Here is a 13,700-nt window from a genome sequence, read left to right as displayed (position 1 = left end):
CATTAAGAAATAAGAATGTTAATTATTTGATAAAACACCAAGTAATCTTTTTACTAAGATATATTTGATTTCTAATTTTGATTCTGACCTCTGTTAAGAAGCATTTCTTTGTCTTTGCTTTATTCATATATTAAAAGAAATCTACTGTTCCAGAATAATCTGTTATATTAGCATTAATATCATAATACCCTTATTTTCTTACTAAAATGCTAAATTGCTTATAAAATATCATATTGCAAATGTGGCAAATTTCAAGGGTGAATAAATTCATTACAGCTGTTTCTAATTAAAATCATGATAAAATGTTTTAAATTATAAATTTTATATGACTTTTTCTCTGTAGCTCTTACCAGAATCATAGTGTGATAAAATATTCATGATAATATATAATAATTATATATCATAGATTATAGATCATGATTTAATATGATCAGTGATACATTGATTGAAAAAGATTTTTTCATATATTCTTGTTTTCTGGACTTGTTTTATTTTTCACAAAGACTTGTTTTCCTTTTTTTTTTCTTTTGTCAGGTGCAGCTCCTGTATGAGCTAACTGATACCATCAACAAAGTGTGGAATAAGATTCAGAAGAGAGGCAGTCTCGGTGTTTCTTCGCCCTACCCAGAGGCCGTGGCGGGGCCTGTTCCTAGTTCTCCCGTGAGAAGCAGTGCAGGCACAGCTCCTCCAGATACCAGCACGTGCAGCCCATCTGCTGACATTGGAACTACTACTGAGGTAAGTGTTTCTGAAAAATTCTGATACCAAATGAAGGGTGATATATACCACAGAATTTTGTATCAGGATTGAGAATGAAGATAACCTCGTCTTTGTGAAGCTGGCAGGTTCAGAAGGCTCATGAGGAGATATGGTAGGAGTGGCTGTGTATTTACTGTTCCTTCTAGGTCCAAGTATTTCATCAATTTAAGTAGGTGGGGAGGTAGTTCAGGACAGTGGGGGTGCTATGAAGTGGTAAAAACTGAGGCACAGTAAAGGTATGCTTCCTTAGGAGAATGGAAACTTAGAGGTTCCCCTACCCTCTCTGCCCTCCCTTCAATCCTGGTGTTATTATTATCTTTAGATTAGTGGTTTTCATTTCTGTTAGACCCAAAGTCCTCTTTTTTCTTCTGGTCATAAAAGCCTTTCTTTTCACTTTAACATTCTAAACTCACCCAACATGCCAGTGCTTCTTTTTGATAACAAATATTTTATAATGCCTTCTTTACTATTCTGAAATGAAAATAAAAAATAATCTACATATACATATAATATCAAATATATTTATATGAAATATACGGAAAGTAATTTAAGATACAATAATATATTTTCAATATGTAAATACTCTGGTATAACTACATTAGACAACATAATGCCATACATAGTCAAGTACATGTAATTACTGTGAATGTAACTTTTAAAAGTATACTTGTACAGGTCCGTGTTAAATACCACAAGTGTTGTTGGTGCTGTGGTTTTCTGAAGTAGTGGCAAACTCTTGGTAAAGTTACAAATAAAACAAAGTTTAGTCTTCCTTTCATTTCAATAGTTGTATTTCTGAAACTCTTAAGTGTATAATAAATCAAGCAGAAATGCCAAAAAATGTGTTTAGATTTAAAACAATTCAATTTTATGCCCAAATTTTATAAACAAGATTTTTAGTTATGTGAACATCTGTGTGATAGTCTTCATTTTTCAGGACTGTCCTGTTGATCACAGGATCTCTTGATTTCCTAATTCCTAATCCTTCAATGCCAGTAATGAGACCCAATCACTGAGTCAACACAAAACACCCCAATACATTTTTAAAACACTCCCAAGAGGCCTGAACTTTTACCTCTGAGAACTACTATAAATAGATGGATATAGAAGTTGTTTTTGTTTTTGTGTAAAGGCATAATTTCCTCTAGAAACAAAGGTTTTGGCAAAATACAGAATGGGAAAAAGTCAAGTAAAGGGGTGCTAATTTCTTTTTTCTTATAAATTATTAAAGGCAAAAAACTCAGTTAAAAGGCCCTTTTTTTTTTGTAACTTACTTTGAGCCTTTAACACATGTTGTAATAGGTCTAGTTGAATCCTGCACAAACAACTTCTTTATCGCTGCTCATTCCAAATCTTAAACACAATGACTCAAATAGTGGAACACCCCCCCACCCCCCGAGGAATAGGTGTAGAATCTAGAAATGTGCCCTTATGAAGTCAAGGGGGTATATCCGTTCTAGGGTAAAAGCAGTGAGTTCTTTCTTGGAGATTCCGAGTGTTGATAGGATGCAAAAACTCCTATAGTAAGAACTATTTAACTTTATTGAATGCTGTAGTTTCCAAACATATTTGATCACAGACCCTTTTGTCATAGCCTGCTCATTAACAATGCATAGAATACATTTTGTGAATACTTTGGTAGAGTAATCAAAGCTTGAGATGATAAATTGCTAGACAAGGATAGTAAAAGTGAAATTGATAAATGAAGTTAAATCTCAGGGACATTTCAATGGCAGAAAGGAGAGTTCCATTAAACAACTTTCACTGAGTATTGTATTCACTGGGATGTCAAGATGAGCATGACTAACTATTTGGGGAGTGGTCTTTTGGAAAGAACCATGTAAAAAAACATTCCAAGTCCAGAAAAGACAGGATTTATATGGAATGGTCATTCCTTTCGGTCATATATCTAGGGCCACCATTCACTCAAAGTGAATGGTCCTGTCTGGAATTGTGCAGTGGCCATCTTCCACAGAAGGACATGATCGTCCTGATATGAGGCATAATAGAGACCAAATGCCCTGGAGTTACAGAGGAATGACTAACACATTCATTCTCTGGATTGTTGGGTATTTTGCTGAGGAAGTAACATTTGAGATGGATCTTCAAAAATGTTTAAGATATTTTTTTGTTTAGTAACAATTTTTGTTTAGTAGGTATATAATAAATATAATAGACTTAAAGAATGGTATCTTCATTAGCCCAAGTGAAGAAATTAAGAAAGGGAGAGATTAACAAAGAGAGTTATTTTCTAAGTCACTAAAAAAAATTCTGATTTTATTAATAAATTCTTTACATGGCCGTAATTAATTTAAAATAAGAATATTGATGACTTTAAAAAAATTAGGTCATAAAGATACATAATGAAAGTGCTCCTAGTGGACTTGCTAGTTTTGTGTTAGCTATAGATTTAATGTGACCTGTGTGAAAAGATCTGAAAGCGAAAGAATCTGAACGCAAAAAATTCATTTCTTAATTTTCAAGAAAGACTATATAAAGCAGCTTACAGAAGGTAACTGAGTTATGGGGAGAGGTAGCAAATATTTTCAAAATGTACCATCTTCTCTTGTTTACATAGTGAGGTCAAGAAAAGAGGTGATTACTAGTAAGTAGTCCAATATGGATTGGAAACCTACAGTCATGTGGAAAGCTTATTTCCTGAGAAATATCTTACAGTATGTCAGCTGGTTTGTTTTCCACAAAGGGGAGGAAGATTTTTGTGAAGACAGTTGGGAAATGATGATCAATGTTAAGGCTTTGATCTAACTTTACAACTTGAAGGCAGTATTAATGTATTGAATACTTCATGTTTCTCTTCTTGCCCTCGAGAAAATATTTATGTGGAGATCAAATTTAACTATGTATGCATCTGAGTTTAAATTTAACTTCTTTGAGAAGTAGCCAGCAAGTGATGACATCAGAAAATATAGTCTTTGTTTTCTTCTATGTGTGTAAATGTTTTATCTGTGACTTAATCTGTTGTTTAATACATCCTGAATTCAAAAGTTGTGCCCAAGCTTCATTTTCTCATTTTCCTGTGTTTATACTGTTTTTTAGAATAGTGTAAATGACCTTTGTAATTTCCATTCCTTTTGAGTTCCAACATTGTAGGTGTGTTACTGTGATACTTTGAATCTGCATTTAAAATATTTTTGTAATTTTGATTAATTTGCCTGACTATTTAAATGTATTATTTACTGAATGGAAATGGAAATAAAACCTTGTTCTCTTATTGGAGAAGATAATGAATGGGGCTGGAAAGAATAATAGGGAGAGAGTATATATATATATATGTTTTGTTTTAGTCCATTCAAAAGCCTTTATGACCATTTGGACATGACATTCCTGGAAAGCTCTAGCATCCCTTTGCTCCTCTTGATAATTATGTCTTAATCTTTTGATTATGAGAAGACATTCTGTGAGCAACACCATTATATAAGTAACAGACCTATACAGTATACATTTTGTGACTAGTTATAGTTGTACTTTCCTGTGGTTTTCATGTTGTTTTCATATGCAGAAAGTGATATTTGTATCTGGAGTAATCAGAAAAAGTTCTATCATTAAAAGCTTCATTCACACCAGGCGTCTCCCAAGAGCTGAGAGAAACAGGCGTTTCCATAGAGCTGAGAGAAATCATGTCTCAGCATAGTTGTGACACATCCGATGGTGTCTTAAAACTCTTAGGAAGTTCAGAACTCTACTTTGATTAATATTCTTAGTATTTTTATTATTACCCCAATAACAGAGTATTGATAAATTTAAGTAAAATTGTTACATTTAAATTGTTTTATACTTATATTCCCCCTCCATTATAACAAAATAGTGTTATAACAGCATAGAACTACGGTGGGAAATCATTTATTTAATGTGTCAGAGCCTCTTTATTCAGCAGCCAGGATTAAGAAGAAAATGAAGAGTTAAATTGAAATTATATCATTGTTTAACCCCTAATAGGTTTCGAAGAATATGAAAGTCACGTGAGGCATAAGAATTGACGACTCAACTATTCAGTGTTGTCTATTTCATTTTCTTCATGTCTTTGAACCACTTCCTTTTCTGTCTCCCTCTTTGTCCCCACCATCACTCAGTAGCTCTCCATATCTTCTTTCTAGTTATTTCCTCAATCCCTTTTTTTATGCCAGTTTGCTAAGTCATTTTTAGCTACTTCTAGTCCCTATGGTGTGTGTTATGAGCAGGAGTTGGAGTGAGGGAGGCTGGTGTTTTCTTTTTTGTTGCCTCCCCACTTCGGTACCTCATATAGAAAACATCTATGATACTTCTTTTCCGTCTGGGGAAGCCCCGAGTAGATTTTCCCTTTTGCTGAGAAGCATCTTGTTTTGGCTCCAAGCCTTATGCAAAGGACCCTTTAACTCAGGCTGTAAGCCTGGTCTCCAGCCCCTGAGTGCCATTGCTCACCCCTAAACCCTTACCTGCCCTGGACAATTCCATTTGCCACCATGTGCTCAGTTTCCACTCATCGCCCTGACTTGGTGTTTCCTCTTCATTTCTGACACTTCGAGATTTGCTCTTATTTCAAGTTTGGCTATTGTATTAGTCAGAAAAAGATACTCATTCTTAAATCCTGCAGTTTAAAGAGAGATAATAAAAGGACAAAGGTGCTGACTTGGGAAAGGAAACCACAGGAGACAGTGCAGTATCTGGATCTAGTAACACTGGATGTCGTTGCTACCAATAGGCTTAAAGCCAGGGAGGGAGAGGTTATCAGAACAGGGAATAAATACCTTGACTTCCCTCATTCCTATATGCTGCCACTGTTCCTTGTTAGCTGAAACCAAACAGAAACCAGAGGACAAGAGGATTAATAATATATTGTTCATATAAGTTACCTTCCCAGGCACAGAGGGTGGAAAACAGCAGAGAGTAGATATAGGCCAAAGAAGAGGCATACAGCACTTCCCATGTATTAAAACAAATTCTAATTGTATTTTATCCAGAATGTCTTTGTTTTTGTAGTGGAAAAGAGAAATGCTCATTTCAGCTTAGTCTGTTATGTTACTTGATTTAAAATTTCTTTAACATCATTAAGTACTAAGAACTGGTCTTTTGAATCTTGATTTTTCTTACTTTGCCTTGTACATATTATATTAGTTTCTCAATACCATTGATTAACTTTTGCGGTGATTTGTTTGTTTTCTGTTCCTTTTTTTTTTTTTTTTGTGGTAAATATAAGTGTATAAGATGCACTGTTTTAATTGAGTGGCAGTAAGTATATTCATAGTGTCTTCTGACCATAACTACCGTTCACCTCCAGAACTTTTTCACCATTTAAAACTAAAACTCTGTACCCATTAAAATGATGACTCCCCATCCTCCCATTTTCCCTTCCCTGTTCCTCATAACCTCTGTTATACTTTCTGTCTTTATGAATTTGCCTATACTGGGCACCTCATATAAGAGGAATCATACAGTATTTGTCCTCTGGTGTCTGGCTTATTTCACTTAGTGTAATGTTTTTAAGGTTCACCCATGTAGTGGCATATGTGAGAATTTCATGCCTGTCTATGGATGAGTAATATTTCATTGTATGTATAATACATGTTTTGTTTATCCATTGATCTGTTAATGGACATCTGGATTGTTTCTGCTTTGTGGATATAATGAATAATGCTGTTATGAACATTGGTGTACAAGGGTTGATTAGCTTTTAATGAAATAATTTTATCCTGAAGAAATTATATGCATCTTTTATGACTTGGATCTGACAAACCACTTTAAAACTAAGGTAATACCAGACATGCTATTTTATTTTTTCTTTATCTGTTGAAATATGTCGATAACCAAGTCATTTGGTATAAAAACTATGGGTAGGGGAAAGAAAGTGAATTCAGAATCTTTAAATATACTGTATTCAGTACTGATTTTCTAACTCAGAGGAGCACATTTCTGTCATTTTAGTGTTATTTGCTTTGTACTAGTATGGATGGTCTAGAATTATAGTGACACTTAATATTATCCCTGAATTTGTTCAAGTATATTTCTAAGATTTGGCAGAGAGTGTGGGTACCAAAGGGAAAAAAAGAAAAGTTAGAGTAGTGTGTTTAGTTTCTATGGTAACCTTGCAAACAGAAAAATAGAATTAGTAATTTTCTCTAAGGTGTATTTTTTTTCTCCTGGGGAAAACTAGCTAAATTGTGTCTGCTGTTATCCCACTCCTTGCCGTAGACTCTCTCCAAAGAATTGCCTTCCTCTGACTTTGGTGTAATAATTTTGCAGAGTCTGACAAATGAGCAGAGATGTTTCTCTTAATTCTACCAACTCCTATATATAATAAAAAGTAATTTTTGGAGAGATCATTTAGACTGGCATGCTTATTTTATGTACTAGGAAATTGAAACACAGTGAATTAAAGTCACATAAAGTAGGGACACTAAATAAATCCAACTTGATTGTGATATATATATTATATCTTGCTGGATTGTGTTTGCTAGTATTTTATTTAGGATCTTGTTATCTACAGTCATGAGTGATACTGGTCTTTAACTTTTCTTTCTTATAATATTTTGCTCATATTTTGGTATCAAGATTATGCTATCTTCATAAACTTGTTTTATACTCTTGAAAATTGAGAATTTCATGTGAAAATTCTCACAGTCACTTTATATTCCCATGATAATCAGCAAGGTAATACTAACTGAAAAGGCAATTTGGTATAACGTATATCTCATCCCAACTGAAGAGTCTTAGTTTATGTGTTATTGAATATATAAGAAGTTTTAATTTAGGAGATTATTAGAAAAGAGACAGAATGAATGGTAAAAACTGGATGGACAAAGGACACTAATGTAATTAATGTAAAGGAAATATAGGCAGGGATTTTGATCCTATTCTGCCTCTGACATTGATATTTCTGTATTTCTAAAAAATGAATTTTATAACATTCATAAAATAAAACAATCATGAACATTTGAATTCCATTCCAGCGTCATACTCTATCAAATAAAACTGATTAAACATATTATAGATGCTAAATAAATGCAATTTATTTTTGTTACTATAAATGTATGATTTTATGTCCCAGTTAACTTTTTATGTTATTTTTTATTATGGTAAAATATACATAACACAAAATTACCATTTTAATCACTTTTAAGTATACCATTTTATGGCATGAAGTGCATTACATTGTTGTGTAACCATCAGTCACACATCAAACTCCAAAACTTTTTATTTTCTGAACTGAAATTTTGTGCCCATTAAGTAGAACTCCTTATCTTTTTTCCCCTTTTTTTCTTTTTATTGAATTTATTGGGCTGACACTGGTTAAAAAAATATACAGGTTTCAGGTGCACAATTCTACAACACATAATCTGTATTTTGTATTCACTAACCCAAATCAAGTCTCCATCCATCACCGTTTATCCCCCCGGACCCTCCTCCACCTCTCTCCACTCCCCCTTCACCCTGGCTATCACCACACTGTTGTCCATGTCCATTAGTTTTTTTCTCCTTTATTTTTTTCTTTCTTTCTCAATCTTCCCAATACAATACCCCTACCCTAACAGCTGTTAGCCTGCTCTCTATGAGTCTGTTTCTATTTTGTTTGTTAGTTTATTTTGGTCATTAGATTCCACATATGAGCCCCATCTTAATATTAAGTCTTCCAACCAATGAATGTAGCACATCTCTTCCTCTCTTTGCATATTTGATAATTTTTTAACAATACTTTGTAGTTTTCAGCATACAAGTTTTTCACCTCCTTGGCAAAGTTTATTGCAATGTATTTCATTCTTTTTGATGCTACACCTGTTTTTTTTCTGATTGTCCTTTCTTAGTATATAAAAACAAGTGATTTTTGCAAGTGGGTTTTGTATACTGATACTTTGCTGAATTTGTTTATTAGTTCTAACAGATTTTGGTTTTGTGTGTGTATGTGGAATCTTTGGGGATTTTTATATATAAGGTCATGTTCTCTGTGAACAGAGATAGTTTTACTTCTTTTTCAATTTGGATACCATTTATTTCTTTTTCTTGCCTAATTGCTCTAGCTAGGGCTTCTAGAACTATGTTTAATAAATATTGCACTTAAGTTTCTAAACAGTATGCAATATTTTTAAGTTGAACACAATTTTTCTTTTGGCAGTAATTTTGTGTGAAGGAAAACATCTAGTATTGTTTCAGTTCTAATAAATTTTGTAGAAATAGCAAAATATGAAAAATTGATCCTCTATTGCGTTTACTATTTTCATATTAGCTGTACTTTTTATTTTATTTTGCTTTCCATTTTTAAAAAAGTGTTAAGTCCAGCATTATAGGTTAGAAAAAAATTATTTAGACTGAGAGACTTCCACTGGCTCAGAAGTGAAGGTGTTAAATAATGATTTTATTGTTTCAGTGCCATGCTGGATGTGAAATACAAACTTTCCACTGTCATCTGTCACAAATTATCTTCATTTTCCGAGGATATCACTAGTTTAAGCAACTGGTATAGGGCTTAGTACAGAATACATTTCATATACATTGTTTTTGAATATATGGATATTAAATAATTTGGGAATATCAGTTCACTATAATTAAATTAAAACTGATTTATTATGGTACAGGGCATAGAGATGTATATGTTCATTAAGTCACTACAAATATATTTTTATGTAAATACATAAAACTGAGCTTATTTTTGTTTTTATATCTTTAATTGTTTTAAACATAATTTTATATTTCTATCAGATCTGTTAAATGCATTTATTGAGAGTCTAATCCTACTGTGTGTTGTGTTCTTAATTTTTTCTTATAGTAGATTGCTTTCTTATGTGTTTTGTAATTTTATTTTGGGAGTTCTTCTTTAGTGGGCTTTCATTTATGAGGCCATGGCCTATTTCCTCAATAGGGCTTTTATGTGTTTGCTTCTCTGAGGGACTCCAGGATCTATCGTTACTAGCCTGGGACCTTCTTACTATTAATTTCATAGCTATAAGTTTTCATTTTTGCTTTCTTGTATGTATGAATAATGTCTTTTATATGCAACATTATTCACAGCATTGGTATAAAAAATAATTTTAAAGCTTAGAAAAACTTAAAATGCTGATTGCTAGAATGTTGATTTATAACACACATTAAAATAAGAATTGACAGACTAACCTCTAGTGTATCGAAGCTTAGTTTCATGACAAAATTTGACTTGCATTCTTTATTGATTCAGGAATTTAAAATGCTTTTAGCATCCCTGATCTCAAAAAATCCAGCATAAAGTTGTTTATTTCTTAGTGTCTAGTGGTTGTTTAAAATGCATTTATTTCCAGTTAAATTAAAAGTGAAAATTGGGGAAGGGGGTAAAATGAGTAAAGGTGGTCAAAACGTACCAATTTCCAGTTATAAGTCCTGGGGTATATATAACGTACTACATGGTGACTATAATTAACAATACTCAATTATATATCTGAAAGTTGCTACGAGTAGATCTATAAAGTTTTAATCACAAGAAAAAGTAATTTATAACTGTGTGGTGATGAATGTTAACTGGACTTATTGTGGTCATCATATCACAATGTATACAAATACTGAATCATTATGTTGTTCTTCTGAAATTAACATAATGTTATACATTGATTATATATCAGTTTCAAAAAGAGTGTATAAAAGACTGATACTTAGTTTGACATCATCTAATATAGCAATACTGTTGTCAGTTTTTTAATTATTCAAGTGCAATTAACCTAAATGGTAATGCACCTTAAATTATTACATATTCCAAACAACCCTTTAGAAAGTAAACATAGTTTAAACATTTAAGAATGGCTCTTATTAATTTTAAATGTCCTCCTGAATACAGATTTATTTCATTTAATATTTATCTTTAACATTTAGTGGAAAACTTTTATTCAGAATGTAGGAATCCTAGTATTTAGGTTATCATTAATCAATTAAATAGCTGTTGAATGAACAAAGAGATAATATATCAAAGCATATTAGATAAGTGAAGGTTACTATTTAGCCTTCACATACCAATCAACAAAATATTTTATTTGTAATGCTTTTTCTATTTCTAAATAATTATACTAGAAAATCTTTCTAGTTCTTCAGTTATTGGCTTACTTGTTTTTGGTTTCTAAAATTCAAGTAGTTTTGTTGTTAAATATAATCTATTAATCTCAGGACACATTACATTTGTCGTGCTTATTTATATCAATTATGTACCTGGACACCACTTTGAAATTGCAATTTTGAATTAAATTCCTAATTAGTACTTGCATTTAAAAAGTTCATAAAAATTTAAAAACATTTACTGTTTATTTTTTCTTGTTGGGTTGGGTCAAAACTATTATTTTTAAATTGTTTTAACTGTAAAGAATTTACTACAAATGAATCTAGATTTAAAAAGCACACTCTTAACAATTGTTTGTATTAAGTAGAAGTATTTGTTTATATGATCCTTGGATGATTTATACTTTAAACTATGAGTAATTCTTTTCATGTTGACATGTTGATAGGGAGCACCATACTTTTCAGTGAATATAGCTCTAGCTTCCTTGAATATCCATCTGGGTGGTGTAGAAGGGGAAATATGAGTGAAAGGCTTAAGTACTGAGCTTAAGAAACGGTTAATCATTTTTCCCACCCTTGCATTGAAATAATGGGAGCAAAGGTAGTGGAAACCACAGCAGGCCACTTGTTACTGTTGACTTAAGTACAAACAGTGGTGGAAGTGTTTAGCCCTTTGGGAAGTTTCGTGATTGAACAAGAACTCTGGAGTTATTTTGATAAGGGAGAATAGCAATGTGGCCAAAACTATGATCATCCCTGAGCTCTGACACAGGCCAAGGATGAAGGGCTGAAGTGTTTGCTCTTCCAGATGAACAAAGATAAATTCAGCTAGGAAAATAAACTCAGTATTTTAGTCAATTTGCAACAAAATGGTGAAGGAATTAAACTGTATATTTTAGAACTTGGCATAAAGAGGTGTGGGAAAATAGTTCAGCATCTCCAGTTCTGGCTCGATTTTTGCTATAGAATTGGAAATAGAGCAGAAAATTAATGCATAAACATATTTAACAACACCACACCAAATGTTATAAATCCAAAATGAAAATTCAAACTGTGAGGAAGGAGAGCAAAAGTTTTTCCCAGGAGTGCTTACTTATTAAACTTGAAGCCACAGTTTTTAGCATTCATACTGAATATACCTAACAGTGCTAAAAAATCCAGGTTTCATTGACATGAGATGGCTATTTTATCTGCAGTTTCCATTCTTGTGATTGTGATACTCTTCTGTTGGAGGGAGAGTTAATTTATGAATGCATCTCATCTAACAACCTATTCTTAAAGAAAGGCATACTGACTTATGATGTTGTCCTTTATTTAATTTGACTTTATAAAATGCATCCTTTTCTGGGATTAGTTTGTGCTTTTCATTAGTTGTTGTGTTACATTAGAGAGCTAATCAAAAACCCAAATGTTCCTATAGCTGCTTAAATTTTAGGAATTTTGATTATAACAGATATAGGACCACTTAATACTGGGGAAGTATTTATATGAAAACATCACATACAGTAAGCTGTTCACTTTATTTCATGTAAACAGATCCAGGAATGACTACACTATCTTCAGGTTTAAGTCTATAATTTTTTGTCACTGTAAATCACGGGACACCGTTGCTTTACTTTTTGGTTTTTTTTTTTGTGAAAATCACCCCCATTTGTTCTCTTTTTGTTGGTTTGATGAAATTCAGATTTATTCTGACTAAATGATGCTGTAAAACTGACATCAAGGTAAAACCTTCATATAGTAGCTGAATACAGTGATACCTCGGCTAACGAAGATAATTCATTCCGGAATCACGTTCGTTAGTCGAAATGTGATTTCCCATAGGTTTCTATAGAAAATAATTTAATTCTTTATGGATGCTGCCCACTAATTAAAGATAAGTTTTATAAAATAGTAAAAAGCACACGATAAAGGTGCAAAAAGTCACCAAAGGTTGAGATGAACAGCTACCCAAATGGATGGAGAATGGAAAGAATGAAAAACTGACGATCTTTACACCATTACAGCACATCGTCCTCAAACCCGAAGCAGCCTATGTTATCAGGCGTCTCACTTCTCACTGTCTCGATGTAAACAACCCATTTGGGTCAGTGGGTCTCCCCTGTGTGATGTGCTCAGCTCATTTCTTTGTCACACACATACACATGGAAAAGATAAGCTCCTGAAATGGCCCCACCATTCATGTTTTCTGCTTTATGTTAGCGCGCGCACTCACTAAAAAATCCATTAGCCAAGTCCAAAAACAGCAAAAAAAAATCTTCGTGAGCCAAAATAATTTGTTACCAGAATCACTCTTTGGCTGAGGTATAGCTGTACATATACCTATTTAGGTATAAAGATGGCAGGTCTGTGGTGATCAGTATAGGGTTTTTGGTTTGGTTTGGTTTGAAGTTTTACTTAATCTTTCCTACTTTTAAATGCCAAGCTAATGGCTTGGCTAAGGGGTTCGTCCGAGAAACTCTCCATAGAAAACAGTATACGGATCGTGTTATATTACCTTGTATCAAATTTTAGGGGCTGTTTTGTTTTGTCTGTTGAAACTGCGGAATTACTCCTCAGCATAGAAGGAGTTAGAAGTTATAAGTTGAGAATATATGGCACAGGAAAATGTGCTGAAGTTAGAAAGATAACAAAATGAGAAAGGCAAGAGTGTTCAGGATACCAAATTCTTAAGAATGTGAGTGCACAATTTCTAAGTATCAGTTGAGCTTGATGGTGATAATTATACCTACTATTTATGAGTTGTTTATTATATGTAACTGTATTCATGTTCTTAGTCTTAACAACTCTGAGAGATAAATATTATAATTATCATTTTTCAGAAGAGGAAACAAACTGAAAGATTAAATCGCATGGCTAGTGTCTAAAGTCCTTAGCCTAATACATAATGCTGTCTACTGGACTGACTTAAGTACTTAACTAATGTTTAAATAAGCAAA

At 32.8% G+C, this 13,700-nt stretch overlaps 1 protein-coding gene across 1 annotated transcript in view; it reads left to right on the top strand.

Annotated features, from left to right (window-relative positions):
- Positions 1–13,700, top strand: part of VPS13B (vacuolar protein sorting 13 homolog B) — a 714,607-nt gene that overhangs the window by 355,664 nt on the left and 345,243 nt on the right. Inside the window, exon 25 of the mRNA XM_090283521.1 lies at positions 535–738. Within this exon, the coding sequence (XP_090139647.1) occupies positions 535–738 (204 nt within the window). The remainder of the gene's footprint in view (positions 1–534; positions 739–13,700) is intronic.

This window comes from Furipterus horrens, unplaced genomic scaffold, assembly GCF_987537825.1.
Source record: "Furipterus horrens unplaced genomic scaffold, mFurHor1.1.pri manual_scaffold_7, whole genome shotgun sequence".
Lineage (NCBI taxonomy): Eukaryota > Metazoa > Chordata > Mammalia > Chiroptera > Furipteridae > Furipterus > Furipterus horrens.
This window is presented reverse-complemented; position numbering and strand designations above follow the sequence as displayed.